Consider the following 13,071-nt stretch of genomic DNA (forward strand, 5'->3'; position numbering starts at 1 on the left):
GCCGTGAAGCCTGGATTATGGCTGCGCTTTGTGACAGGTATGTATAGGCATATGCAGTTTACCTCTCTGTTTTTTCATTACTGACTCATACGAAAAATCCCGACGAGGAGGCAAATGTATGTTTGAGCTAGCGAAACAAATGATCTCTGAGCTCGCGCGACTTGGTTGAGTGAAACGCGAAGTGCTTTTTTTCTATCGTATCTGTGCGTACGTTGCTAGAACGCCGTCATTGCGCAGCTTCACACCATGCACACTTGCAGCTTTGTAAACACTCAGCGAATGCTTGTGATGTCGGCGTAGTTATCTGTCGGAGCCAAGCTCGCGTGCACTGCCAGGCTGACGTGGGAAACCGCGTGCACTGTGGAAGTAGCTGATAGTGCTAGTTAGCAATCATTGCTAGTTGTCATTTCGTCATTCTTGTCAGCACCAAATAAAGCAATATTTCCTTGCAGAAGGCTTTTATGATCGTTCAAAAAAAATTAAATTAGGGGGTTTTACGTGCCGAAACCACTTCCTGAATATGAGGCACGCCGTAGTGGACTTCGGAAATTTCGACCACCCGGGATTCTTTACCGTGCACCTAAATCTAAGTACACGGGTGTTTTGCAGTTCGCCCCCATCGAAATGCGGCAGCCATAGCCGGGATACGATCCCGCGACCTCGTGACACCACACCACCGCGACACCACAGCCACTGAGCAACCATGGCGGGTATGCTCGTTAAGCGAATCAGCATGTAGCACGGTTATGTACTAAGGCTCAATTTCCTGTGGGGTGTCTTCTGGAGTCGATTGGCATGTCTTATTGTATAACCTACACATTTCAGGGGCACTTTCGCTGTTGCCCAGACGTCAGGATTTCATACTGACACCTGTACCTGTTTATCTTTTTCGGGTGACCACTTTTCACCGCCAAACAAATGTTATCGCGCAGCGCGTGACGCGCCCATATCTGCCGGAAGTTTCTCTAATGTTATTGACCGTTCTATCCGCTGCCTGTTGTCGCCGAACTCTGTGTAATCTGATTGCATGCATGCGCGACGCAAATGGTGTAGAACTTTCTAGAAGACACGCGGGCACCAGCGATTACTCTCGAACGTTCGTTCGCTGGCTCATGTATAAATGCTGACGCGCTTGACCCACTGAGCAGATGTCGACGATCGCAAATTGTGTTCGCCGCTATTGTCCTGTTAGTGTAGCCTGTTTTTGTGGACCCGTCGTGGCTGCTCAGTGGCTATGGTGTTAGGCTACTGAGCACAAGGTCACGGGATCGACTTCCGGCCACGGCAGCTGCATTTAGATGGGGGCGAAATGCGAAAACACCCGTGGTACTTAGATTTAGGTGTACGTTAAGGATCCCCAGGTGGTCGAAATTTCCGCAGTCCTCCACTACGGCTTGCCTCATAATCAGAAAGTGGTTTTGGCACGAAACGCCATATTTTTGTTTTGTTTTTGTGGGCACAGGTTCGGGCAATAAAAGTTAGTTTCGTCATTTACACTATTGGTACTGTGTTCTTTGCCGTCACTACTACGTGACAATTCCGACGCTGTTTCTGTACACGTACCAGTTAAAAAAAGAAGGACGCGGTAGACCGCTATGTCCGCACCACGGCGCGTTCTAAGATGAAGGCAGGCGCCCCACAAACACCGATTTCACCGATTTTGGTGATTCGGACCATTTTTTCGCATTTTTGTAGATGAACACACACTCTATGTGGGTAAATAACGTATGCAACTTGGCATTCTGTTGACCTCCCCACTACCTGTGTATGTATGTACGCCTAGCACTATGGCACACCACAAAGCAACGCATGCCGTGGTAAAACATGATATTTGCCCTGCCTCATACCGTATTCAAGTCATGAGTTTTTGTACATGTGTCCGGGTACAAAGGATCCACCAGCAGCTCGATGGCTAGCTGACGATGACAAACTATGACGGAGCGTACACGTTGTTTCGGTCTTGTCTCACGCGCTGCATGTTTGTTCGCGAGTCTCGGCTTGGGCGGCGTGCAGTGGCGTCCTGCCAAATAGTTTCTCGTGGCCACCATACGATGACGCCGCAATACGTCGCAAAAGGCGGATTGCAACGGCTGTACAGAGGCAGCACCGGATGGTTCATTCCGTGCGGCAATGACAATCAGTATCTGCACCAAGAATCGAAAAGGCGTGTCAGGGGCCTGCATTGCTGCTGTTTTTCCATGCCCACTTGTTGTTTCACACTCTGGTGTGCATTAAGAATATGGCTTCAAAGAGACTCCAAATGCAATATGGCAAATGCAAAAATGCAAGGTCATAAATGTTTGATTATGGGTAACATCTCAGAAAAAAAGAAGACTACCATAGAACGATGTGCAGCGCTTCCAACTCAGTATTATAGGGAAATAGGCAGGGAGAGAAAAAATGCAGCCCTTTCAGGCTGTAACTGAGCAAGAATAAAATTAAGAACAGATGTTCAAATTACACGTGTAATTTGAACTTCTGTTCCTAATTTAACCATAATAAACATAATAAACATGTACATACGTACGTATGTACATGTTTATGCAAGTAGTAGATGCAATGTTTGCATACATGTGAGCTAATTACTAAAATCTTAGCAAACATACCAGACCAATATTTCAGACATACTGACCTATGTGTAGTAACGCAATATAGTAAGGTAACCGGAATTCAATTGTAGCACTTGTATGAACACACACACTACACCACAAATAGCAAGTATCGCCTTAAATAATTTACAGCTCACTAGTTATCATTTTTAGGTATATAAATTAAATGCTCATATTGCAAACAGAAAATAAAGGCTGCTGAGTTAGATCACGCTTTTATATACATTTCTATTGCTGGCACCACAAGTATTAACTCTCCGAGTTTACTTTAAAGCACGTTGATCTTGTTAAACAAGCTGTCGACTAAGCATGAGGGAAGGTCATCACTGTGTTTTACTGAGATAATGTATCAGGATCACAGAATTTATGTGACACTAACAGGACACGTATAGCATCTATAAATGCTACATTCGTTCGTACGCGGAAAGTTTGGGAGCTCAAGGTTGCCCTCTTGTTTTTTTTTCACGGCCATGCAGCAATAATGAAAAAACCATCGAGCACAGTGCTGCGTGGCAGCACCCATCTACTGCTAGAACAGCACCAGGAATGATGCACATAAACATTAATATTGTGACAGTGGGTAATGTAAAAAGAAGACGACGCTGATGGCGGTCTTAGAGACGACGAAAAAGTGTATAACAGTATCGATGCCCTATGCTTCTTGGCTCAGCCATTAAAAGCCACTTGTAAATAGACGAACGCTTCTTCTTTCCCGTAACAATATTGAAGATTCGTGTACAATATGCCTAAATACAAATACATATAAGTGTTAGATTATGATAAGGAAGACAATCTCAGCCCTGTTGACAGCACAATCAAGTCTTTGCGGCCAGGATAACAGTTGTTAATTCTCCTATCTCCTTGTTGGGCAGTGGAGCCTACAAGGACAGAATAGCAATCTTAGAATCTCATATTTACTTGTTTAAGTGGCACTGCAAACAGCTATTAACATGTAATGAAAGAGGCATAAATTAACTACAAACACATAAAATATAGACACCGAAAATGTAATTAAACACGCAGAATATAAATATGCTCTATCAAGGAAATTTCGGTAACAATAAAAATTCAAGGTGATATATATATAAAATTATTACTCAACTTTAACTAATAAGGCAGTATAATTCCCAAGTCACTTCACACTCCACTCCATTACAAAAAAAGCACACTGCAGGAATGTGACTGTTTAACAGTAGAAGCGCTATTCAGGTGATTACAAATGGAATTACTGCAATTATTGTTCTTTAATTAAGGATAGCTTACAATTCATTTGTAAACATATGACCATATCAGCACAAAACACCAGTTCCGTGCATGAGGTCTAATGCTGTGCGTACGCACCAATGTGCCACATATATATTCGAGCTTTAAGAATAACCAACACGATGACTCATAGAGACTAAAAAGAAAAAAAACGGGGCTTATGAAGCGAGCAAGTAGTGCGCTTTAATATAACTGAGTAGCGTAAGCATGAGCATGAATTGACCGTGAAATATACGATACACATGCACACCAGCAAATAAATAATGAAGCAGAAGGCATTGCTTACCTGGATCCCATTTATTGCTGTCTTCAGTATTTGTTACAGCAGTCACAACATAAGCGATGCTCACCACTCTCGCGTGAGCGAAGAACTTTTACCATTGTCCGTCGGCAATGCGGCTCCTTGCAGCGGCCACGCAGTGCGCCAAACATGTCGCTGCTCCACGGCGGCAGCGGAGTGCAGTGTCTTTTCAGCGGCTCGCGCACCTTGTTGAGTCTTTTTCGTAACTGTGCAACGCGTCACGAACGATTCAGACACACAACACGCTTGGTAAGCGCACGCCACCAAATCGGAGAGCGTTTCAATGTGGTGAAAGCGGTCAAACAAGGCGCGACACAGCCGTTACAAAAAGTCCGCATCGGTGATACTCTTCCCGGTATGCTTCTTGAGGGCTACGCAACGCAGAGGATATATGAGTGCGCTCGTGCTTGGCTAAAGCATAAGCGCGTTTGATTCTGGCATCCATTTATAGAGCGCAAATAAAAAGAATACTCAAGCTACAGTTCCGTCAAAGCGTCACATAACCGTATAGCAAGATTCTAATATTGTATAGTTTAAGAATGTTGCTGTTCTCTTGTATTTGTATATTTTCTCTCTGCTCATTTGGCCGGCCGCCATTGTGGCCTCATAACGTGAGCACCCGTTCATCTCTCTACGAGGCCTTACTGGAGTGGTTGTCGCCTGCTTACATGTGAATGTAGCGGCGTCTTTCTCGCGCGTTAGTGAGAGGGCAAAAGTGGTGCGTGTCTTGGGTTCTCTACGGAACTCCACATCTGCTGTAGTTTAGGGACCACCCCCTCTTATGCATTAGAAAAGCAAACAAAGGAACAGCACAGCGGCATATTACACTCTGTTGCAGTGCACAAAGCATTTTTGGACTTGCTCGACTCTTTATTGTGTCGGTCGTCGAGCTTTTACAGTGTTCCAGCGTGCCCCCACGTGCCCCCTTCACTGTGTGTCCTGCTGTCAAAGGGTGTCGTGTTTCCGGAGAAGATATACAAACGCGACTAAAGGAAGCATTGATGCACACAGAAACAAAAAAACATCATTGGGTACAAATGTACATTCAATCACCATAATGCCTCTGCGTTTAGTTTTTGTGCAGGTAGGTTTAATACCACAGCACAAGATATCTGCAGTGGTAGCGGGGGCTTTCCACCGCACTGAATCGTAGTTATAGTTTATGCCACAGCATCGCTCACCATAATATGCTCTGGTGTATGTTTAATGTTACTGCGGTTTGCTTTTACTCTATAATGTCGCGTATGGAGTATATATAATTGACCACGGAATTGCTGCTGGTGGACTTGAGCATGTGCTCATGCAAGATAACTTTTTTTATATTACGGAAATCAACATTCTGTCTGGCACCAATAACATAACAATTTAGTCCAACCTGCTTCCATGCCGCGGCGGCACACCACATTTTACACATTAGTCCTGGCTGAGAATGGTGTATCAGGATCGTAATGTGACCCAATAACCAGCAAACCTCCCATACATACTATAGATCCCTAGAGCCACGAATTACTTCCTTTTAAGGTTACATTCTAAAGTTTACGAGACATTTGGCATTGCAGTAACGTTTAAAATAGCTACTTCAACAAATGTAACCTCAAGCTGCGACGTAAATTAACAAGAACACACACCTTAAGTTGGTTTAGTAACCTAGTAAGTTTTATCTTATAGGTTACTTGCAACTAAAGGTAAACTAAAACTGTACCACGCTAAGAGTGTAGATGCGTGCGTCAAATATCTCGCTAGAAATGGCTTATTGCACGGCCAGAATCAGTGTTGGGGCAAATTCCTGCCTATGAAGGAGCAGCACTAGCTGTCGGTCCACTTGCTCAAGAATAAAATCCTTCAGCTGAAGTACGAAAGCAGACGGCGGACATTGTTACGATGGCGGCGCAATTCGTCGAAACTCTGACACATGTTGAGGAGAACGGGGACACTGGTTGGACTCTTGGCAAGCAGCATTTGAAACATGTCGTCTTCAATGCCTTTCAGAACATACTTCGACATGGTTGGATTAACACAACTGCATAGGTCCAATAAATCTTCAACTATAGCTGGGAAAAGTCTCGCCCGGTTGCTGTGCTCGCTGTCATAGACGCTGTTCGGCGTGTAGTTTGCGAACAGCGGGGCGGCCAAACACTTCGGTGCAATGTGTCTTGAAGCAGACCAAATCGGAGAGGTCAGATTCGTGATCCTTAAACCACAGGTTTGCGACGTCAGCAGGATAAAATGTGACGCTGCTCAGTACCGTCTAGTCGTGCTACTTATTGTTAGCGCTTGCATATTCGTAGGAGGACTGCCAGTCTTCGACATCATGCTCTCCGGTCCCGCTGAAGACGGCCGGGCCGCGCTGGCGGGGAACGGCTGCACAGGTGACAGGGGCAGCCAGGGGTTCAGTCGCTGTGTTATTTCCGTCAGTGATGGTGTCCTTAGGCAACGTACGAGTGCGGAGCCCCAGGGTGACTTGAGGTATTCCAGCAACGTCCACCAAATGTGATGAGATTTATACACAAAAGTGATAATAAGTGTAGCAGTAGCCTAGCAGCAACGAAAAGCACGAGCGCTCTCACAATCACCGCACGGGTCATCGTCGTCGTCTTCGAGCTGCCGCTTTAAGCACAAGGCGCGTCTGCTTAATTACATTCTGAACGTTTGCTCTCATAACCACAGCACTCTCTTCTTGTCGCCTAAAGCGGCCCAGAACCTTCAGAACCTTCAGAACCGGGCGGTCCGAATAATTACCCACAGTTCATACATCACATCAGCAGCGCCCATATTTCGCACTCTTGAAATTCTACCCTTAACTTGCACATTTCAACTGAAACTATGTCTTATATTGTATAGAAGTAGAAACAGTGACATTCCAACTGAGTTACTTCCCTCAACGCAACTTTTCAATACAAATAACACGCGGTTTTCTGAAAATAATAATCTCTTGCTTCCTAAAGTCAACACTAACTGCGGTAAAATGGCAGCGTTCTTTTCCGCAATTTCATTTTGGAATTCTCTGCCATCAAATATTAAATCATGCTCTTCATTACACTGTTTCCGGCGGCTTCTAAAACAGTTCTTATTAACAACATACCTTACCTGATTATTCGACAAGTGTACATACGTTTATATGTGTGTCTATATATAGGTGTAATGAACGAGAAGAAAGGGGATTAACCGAGGGGCCCGATTTTTATTAGTCATATCATAAGAAGCCAACTTCGGCAACATTGATGCCTTCAGGTAGCATATGTGGGTTTATTGACCAGTTACCTTCACCCTAAAAGATCACGTTCTCGTGACGCCTGCGGCAAAAAAGACGTTCCACGTCCGCCGCCAAGGTCTGTGAGTGGTGGCGCTGGCTAACACTCCCAGGGTTCTACTAGGACACACAAATACCCAAGAAAGTGGATGGGGAAACGACGCCGTGGTAGCTCAATTGGTAGAGCAGCACGCGAAATGCGAAGGTTGTGGGTTGCGTTCCCACCTGCAGCAAGTTGTTTTTTCATCCACTTTAATTTCCATTGCTTTATCGTTTCTTTATTTCATTTATTAAGCACAAGTAATTTCCCCTATGTTGTCCTTGGTGTCAGTGTTTGCTGGCTTCTTATGATATATATATAGGTGTGTATCTATGTATGCGTGTGTGTATACATTTATTACTGTGTAGCCATGTTTAATTATTTTTCTCGATTTATGTTGATAGATTATCAGCCGTTTGTAAGTTAATTTTGTTGCACTGTTGGATTGCGCACTTTTGTTCATAATCATTATACTTCTATTCAAATACTGTGATGATAGTACCTTCAAGTGTATTTCAATATGGAAATATTCTTGCTAATTTTTGTTTAATCTTCAACTACCCGATGTTTCAGTGATTACTTCTAATATGTTGATTGTACTTTCACGCTGTTCTTACCCTTGTTGCTAATCCTATATTACATATTTTGTACATGTTGTACAGGAGGTCCCCCTGACAGTTTTTACTTTGGGATCTCCTTCTGTATCACATTTTCTTTGCAATTTTATTGTCTAATAATAATAAAATTCATTGATTCATTGAAATACTTTTCCAAGTAATCATAAAATGCCCTTACTATAAGGAGCGTCGTCTCATAAATCTTACGCCACCAAATTTGTTTCGTATCCTTCAAATATGAATGGGGCTTTCGGATCGATAACCTTCTTTCTCTCTCTTCTCGTCTCTACTTGCGCGCTTCAAGCTACACATGCGGAGAACCAAGAGGTCAAAGCCCCTGCCAAAAGTTGAGTGTCGCGGCCGCGGAAAGGGCCGTCGCGGCAACTCCGGCGGCCGCGGTAGAAGTCTACGCTACACAGCATGTCGCTGGTATCTCCGAGGCTACGCGCCGTGCAAATATCAGTTGATTTCTGTTTTTTAAAGCGAATCTTTCTTTGGCATCATCCTTCGACCTTTCCCCTGCTGCTGCTGCTGCCATTGCTGCTTTGCAAGACGCGTCGGCAGATGGTTCAGAGCGCGCATATACATCGCAGCGGCGTGGCAGAGAAGAAAGGCGACGCGAAAAACTCGTTTGGCCATTTCCGTGGCGCCACCACAATGCCTTCTGAAGCTCCTTGGGCATCACCACAGTACTTGACGGCTGTAATTATTCGTGAACCCTCGCGAAAGCATTGCAGAAGCTACCGTGCTTGCCTTTGTACTAATGTGCAATATTCCACAGGGGATGGTGGTAGAATGTTAAAGAGGAGGTATAGGAAGAGGAGGCAGAGTTTGGGTAAAACCTACGCAGTCACGAAGCAAATGAACAACAGCCTTTTAACTCTTGGCCCACTGCTTGAATTCGTGGAAGGAAGGTGGGAAGAAAAAAAGGCAAGGTAAAAAGGCAAAATAACGGCACTACTAGATATGAGCGTGGTATTGCATAAATAGAGTAAACTTGTATGTTCAAGCTACGGTACGTTTCTGCTGTTTCTGTAAAATAGGCGAAGCCCTACAAATTTTTCAGGCAGGCAACTGACACAGGGCGTGCAGACGCAGAGCCCCAGTAAAGCACAATAGCGTTTAGACGGCGCTAGGGAAGCGGCCACACGTCCGATAATCACTTGTGTGCCCTAAGCAGTAGCTTGGATGCTATGGCGTTGCTCAAGGTGTAGGATTCAATCCCGACTACGGCAGATGCACTTAGATGGGCAGTAATACAAAAACACCCTCATACTTACATTTAGGCCTGCGTCCTTATCGGCGTGCGTCCTAATACGTTTGCTGTTTTGGTACGTAAAGCCCCATAATTCAATTAAAGTTTATACCTTCTTCCAGGATGCGATGTACTGTGCGAGGCAATGACAATGCTAACTTTCACGGCGGTTATGAGCAATGGTGCACAACACTTCAAGCAAGCACGTCTCCTTGTGTGTTTGATCAACTACTCAATCAAACAGCAGTGGTACACGAAAGGTAACTTTTAACATCAACTCATCGCTCTCGTACTCGTACTACACTAAATGATGAAGAAATTAAACATTCACTGTCAACAACACCATTAATTACCGTGAATCAAAAGCAACAGCATAGAAAGCTTCTCGTACACCGAATCCTTCAGTGTGCGGGATCCGCATGATTTTTTAGGTCGCAGATACAATATATCTATAAGTTATTTCAATCAAAATTTAAAATTGCGTATTACTGAGAATTCTCTCACGATCAAGAATTAATCCAATAACATTGGTGGATACAGCTGCTTCGATGACGCTGCATGATGGCGTTGCGGAAGCGAGAGCAAATGATCTTTCGCTCTCTATGACAGGAAATTGTAAATTGACTGCTGCACGCAGTGCATTAATATTTGCCTGACATGTTCACTGCAGCCTTTCCAATGGCAATGTTTCTTACCATGTTGAAAAAGTGTGTCAGGGCCTTACTTTTTCCGTTGCTTTGATCTTTATGTGGTCCTTGACTTCTTCTCAAGACTCTTCATTAACCTCCAAGTTTCTGCCCCATATGTTAGTGCCGGTAGAATGCAGTGATAGTGCTTTTTCTTTCAAGGACAGCGGTAAGCTCCCAGTCATTATTTGGTAATGCCCGGTATGCGCTGGAATCCACTTTTATTCGTTTATAAGTTTTATTCTCACGGTGAGGGTCCTCTGTTAATTGACCTAGATAAACCCAATACTCAGACTTTGGAGGCTCTCTTGCGATCATCAATTCTCGTTCCTTTGCCAGGCTATTTAACTTACCTCTCTCCTGGGTCTATTAATCTTCAACCCCACTTTTGCACTGTCACGGTTAAAGTTCTGAATAATTTCTTGGAATTTGTGACAAATGTTGCTGAACAGGGCAATGTCATCTGGAGCCAGAAAGTTGTTGAGATATTCGCGCTCATTCGTCCCTCCTAACCCTTGCAATACGAGTGTAGGCATGGTCTAAAGTTCACTATGGTTTCCTAATATATATGGCTCTCTGACATTGCGAACGAAGTGGAGGTACCACTTAGAAGCAGAGTACAGCCTGCTTGTAGGTGGCTGAGCTTCTTTTTATCTAAAGAATGTTTATTACATGATAGAATGCAGAAACACGTTAAAAGAACAGTTCTTCTGGGTGCACAGAATGCTCACGGGCTTTAAAATTATGACATAGCCACTTACGTTGCCTCCGTCGTTCTTGGGGAACAATTGATCCTTTAGGCTCTTGCTGGGGGAGCTGCCCCGGTTGTGAGCGCTTCCCCAGACAACCCAGTGCGCTTCCAGAGTGAGGGCTTCGTGCCAACCGGAGTAGCCATAAGCTACATTGGTTGACACCTTGCTTACATCGTAAGGGTGTTGGTCATCCGAGTTCAGCTCTAGGTTGTTTATCCAGCCCTGCACATACAATAAAGGTACTAGTGTTACGTACATCATCACATCGGTGTTCGAGCGCCTGTACGCCTGACACGTATTCACAAAAAGCATTTCAACTAGAAAGGAAAGATATCTCGTGAATTCTTGAATCTGCTGCCAGTCGTCCGGATCACCAACAACGTCGTACTTTGTCCACTTGAGGGGTGTGCATCCACCAGCTTTCCGCAATTACCCCTGCTTTGCGTCAGCGAACTCCTCGTACATCTGCAAATTATCTATTCCATGACATCACCTAGTTATCTGCCTGCTTCGAGTGCGCTCCCGCCTTTTCAAGCATGATGTAGCGCTAATGGACTACAAGGTATCCGGTGTACGCATTGCGAGTCATGTCGCACTCAGTCACAAAGAAAACATTTTGTTTGGACTGATATGGAAGGATTCTTGCCTCGTCTGCTTTCACGTTGCTATGGTAGTACCATGCATAGGCGTTTCTCAGAACTGGAGCATATTGCGTTGCCTCTGGGCGTCAATGAAGTGGTCGCGCGCTTCCAACATTTCCGCTAGGGCTTTGCAGTTTGTTTCTTTGCAAAATTACGCAAGTTTCACATGGAACTTCTTCTGGAAATGCTCGGCTACAAGGAGGCCCCACATACCATGAAAGGCCATGGCTATATCTGACATTTGAATCCAGTGATGTAGGTGGAATTGAAGGCGAACAAATTGTCTACTTGTTTCAAGGTCTTCTGGTTTGCTCGAACAGAATTTCTCCCAGTAGCCATCGACCATAAGCTGCAATAATTGTAATGAAGGCTTCTTGGCCTTATCATAATCCAATTATTCCATGGGGGACAACTGTCTGAACACTGCGACTCTCGCGCCCTAAAATCATTCTCAGTTAAGTGGCCCAGTTCCGTTCAGGCCAGTCCCCTCCTGTTGTCATTACTTTGAAGCGCCTAAAATATGCATCGACATTTTCTCATTTTTCGTAGAACAGGGGCATATAATTCCGAGGACATATTCGCAGAGTCGGGGACGATTGATGGCGACAGCAGCTCCTGCGCGACTACCCGAACCAGTTTCTCTAAGCGACGGAGGTGAGGCTACAAATTTTTCTCCACCAACGCCACTTTATCTCGCGCCAGCTCTAGTTCTCCGTTATGGGCACGTGCATCGGGCCCGGCCTGCTCGTGCGTTGCTCACGATCAACGGCGGTACGTGGCTCCGTGGCATGCACCTTGTTCATCCTCAATTCACTTTCTAATTGCGCATCCTTACATGGATTGCGCTTGCCTCCGTGCATACCGGCCGCCGCCGCCGCGGCAGCGTTTCGCAATTTGTGCATATGGCTCGTACTGCGCTTGCTTCGCTATGCGACTGAAATGCAGGTGCTGGGCTGTGGAGGTCCCGTTCCGGGTTGTGATAGTGTACCATATTGCAATTCTCTATACACTCTTGAAACAGTTCCGCCCTTTAAGGTGTATATTTGTCCCACAACAGTAATCGTCATCTGCCTTGATTCCGTTTGCTTTCTTGAAAATGCTGCGCTCGCTACTTTCTTGTCGAGAATGTTACGTAACGCTGATAACGCGCGTGCCGTTCGTAACTTACGAACAAGATATGCCTCAAACGGTGCAAACTTATTTAAGAGCCTTTTTCATTTATTTTTTTATTTATTTAGGCCTGAGAGAGCACTCGGACATGTCGTCTCTGCTGGTAGACATGGTGCTGATGCACGCTGGGATGCCGCGTCCGTATGTAAAATGTCCGAACCCTCCTATTCAGCAGCCGAACTTTCAAGACTGGTCCCTATGCTGACTAGCCGTTGTAAAGGAAACGTTGTTCTGTACACTTCTGCCACGACGCGATGGTCCATGTGAGGCAATGCTAATGCTCAACCAGGCACGTACCCAGAGAGCGGCCCGGGGTGCCCCCCTCCCCCCCCCCTGAAGTTAAGCGGCATACCCCACCCCCCTCCCGGCCCACGCCACCACTCCTTAAATACCTAAAGTGCCGCCAAAGTAATCTTGAGACATGACAGCTATTCGGTGGTCAACACTTTGCTGTCTTTTTCACTCCTTTTGGATGGCGGTAGTTATC

The 13,071-nt window shown here is 45.1% G+C and overlaps 1 protein-coding gene across 3 annotated transcripts in view; it reads right to left on the reverse strand.

The window, feature by feature from the left end:
- LOC139060411 (uncharacterized) overlaps window positions 1-13,071 on the reverse strand; it is a 341,522-nt gene that overhangs the window by 179,785 nt on the left and 148,666 nt on the right. For all 3 annotated transcript variants that reach the window (XR_011514794.1, XM_070539521.1, XM_070539520.1), the window contains exon 6: window positions 10,783-10,995. Coding sequence is in view for 2 of the 3 variants with exons in the window: in XM_070539521.1 (XP_070395622.1) it covers window positions 10,783-10,995 (213 nt within the window). In the remaining variant the exon portion in view is untranslated. The remainder of the gene's footprint in view (window positions 1-10,782; window positions 10,996-13,071) is intronic.

The sequence above is a fragment of the Dermacentor albipictus genome, chromosome 5, assembly GCF_038994185.2.
Source record: "Dermacentor albipictus isolate Rhodes 1998 colony chromosome 5, USDA_Dalb.pri_finalv2, whole genome shotgun sequence".
In the NCBI taxonomy this organism is placed as follows: Eukaryota; Metazoa; Arthropoda; class Arachnida; order Ixodida; family Ixodidae; genus Dermacentor; species Dermacentor albipictus.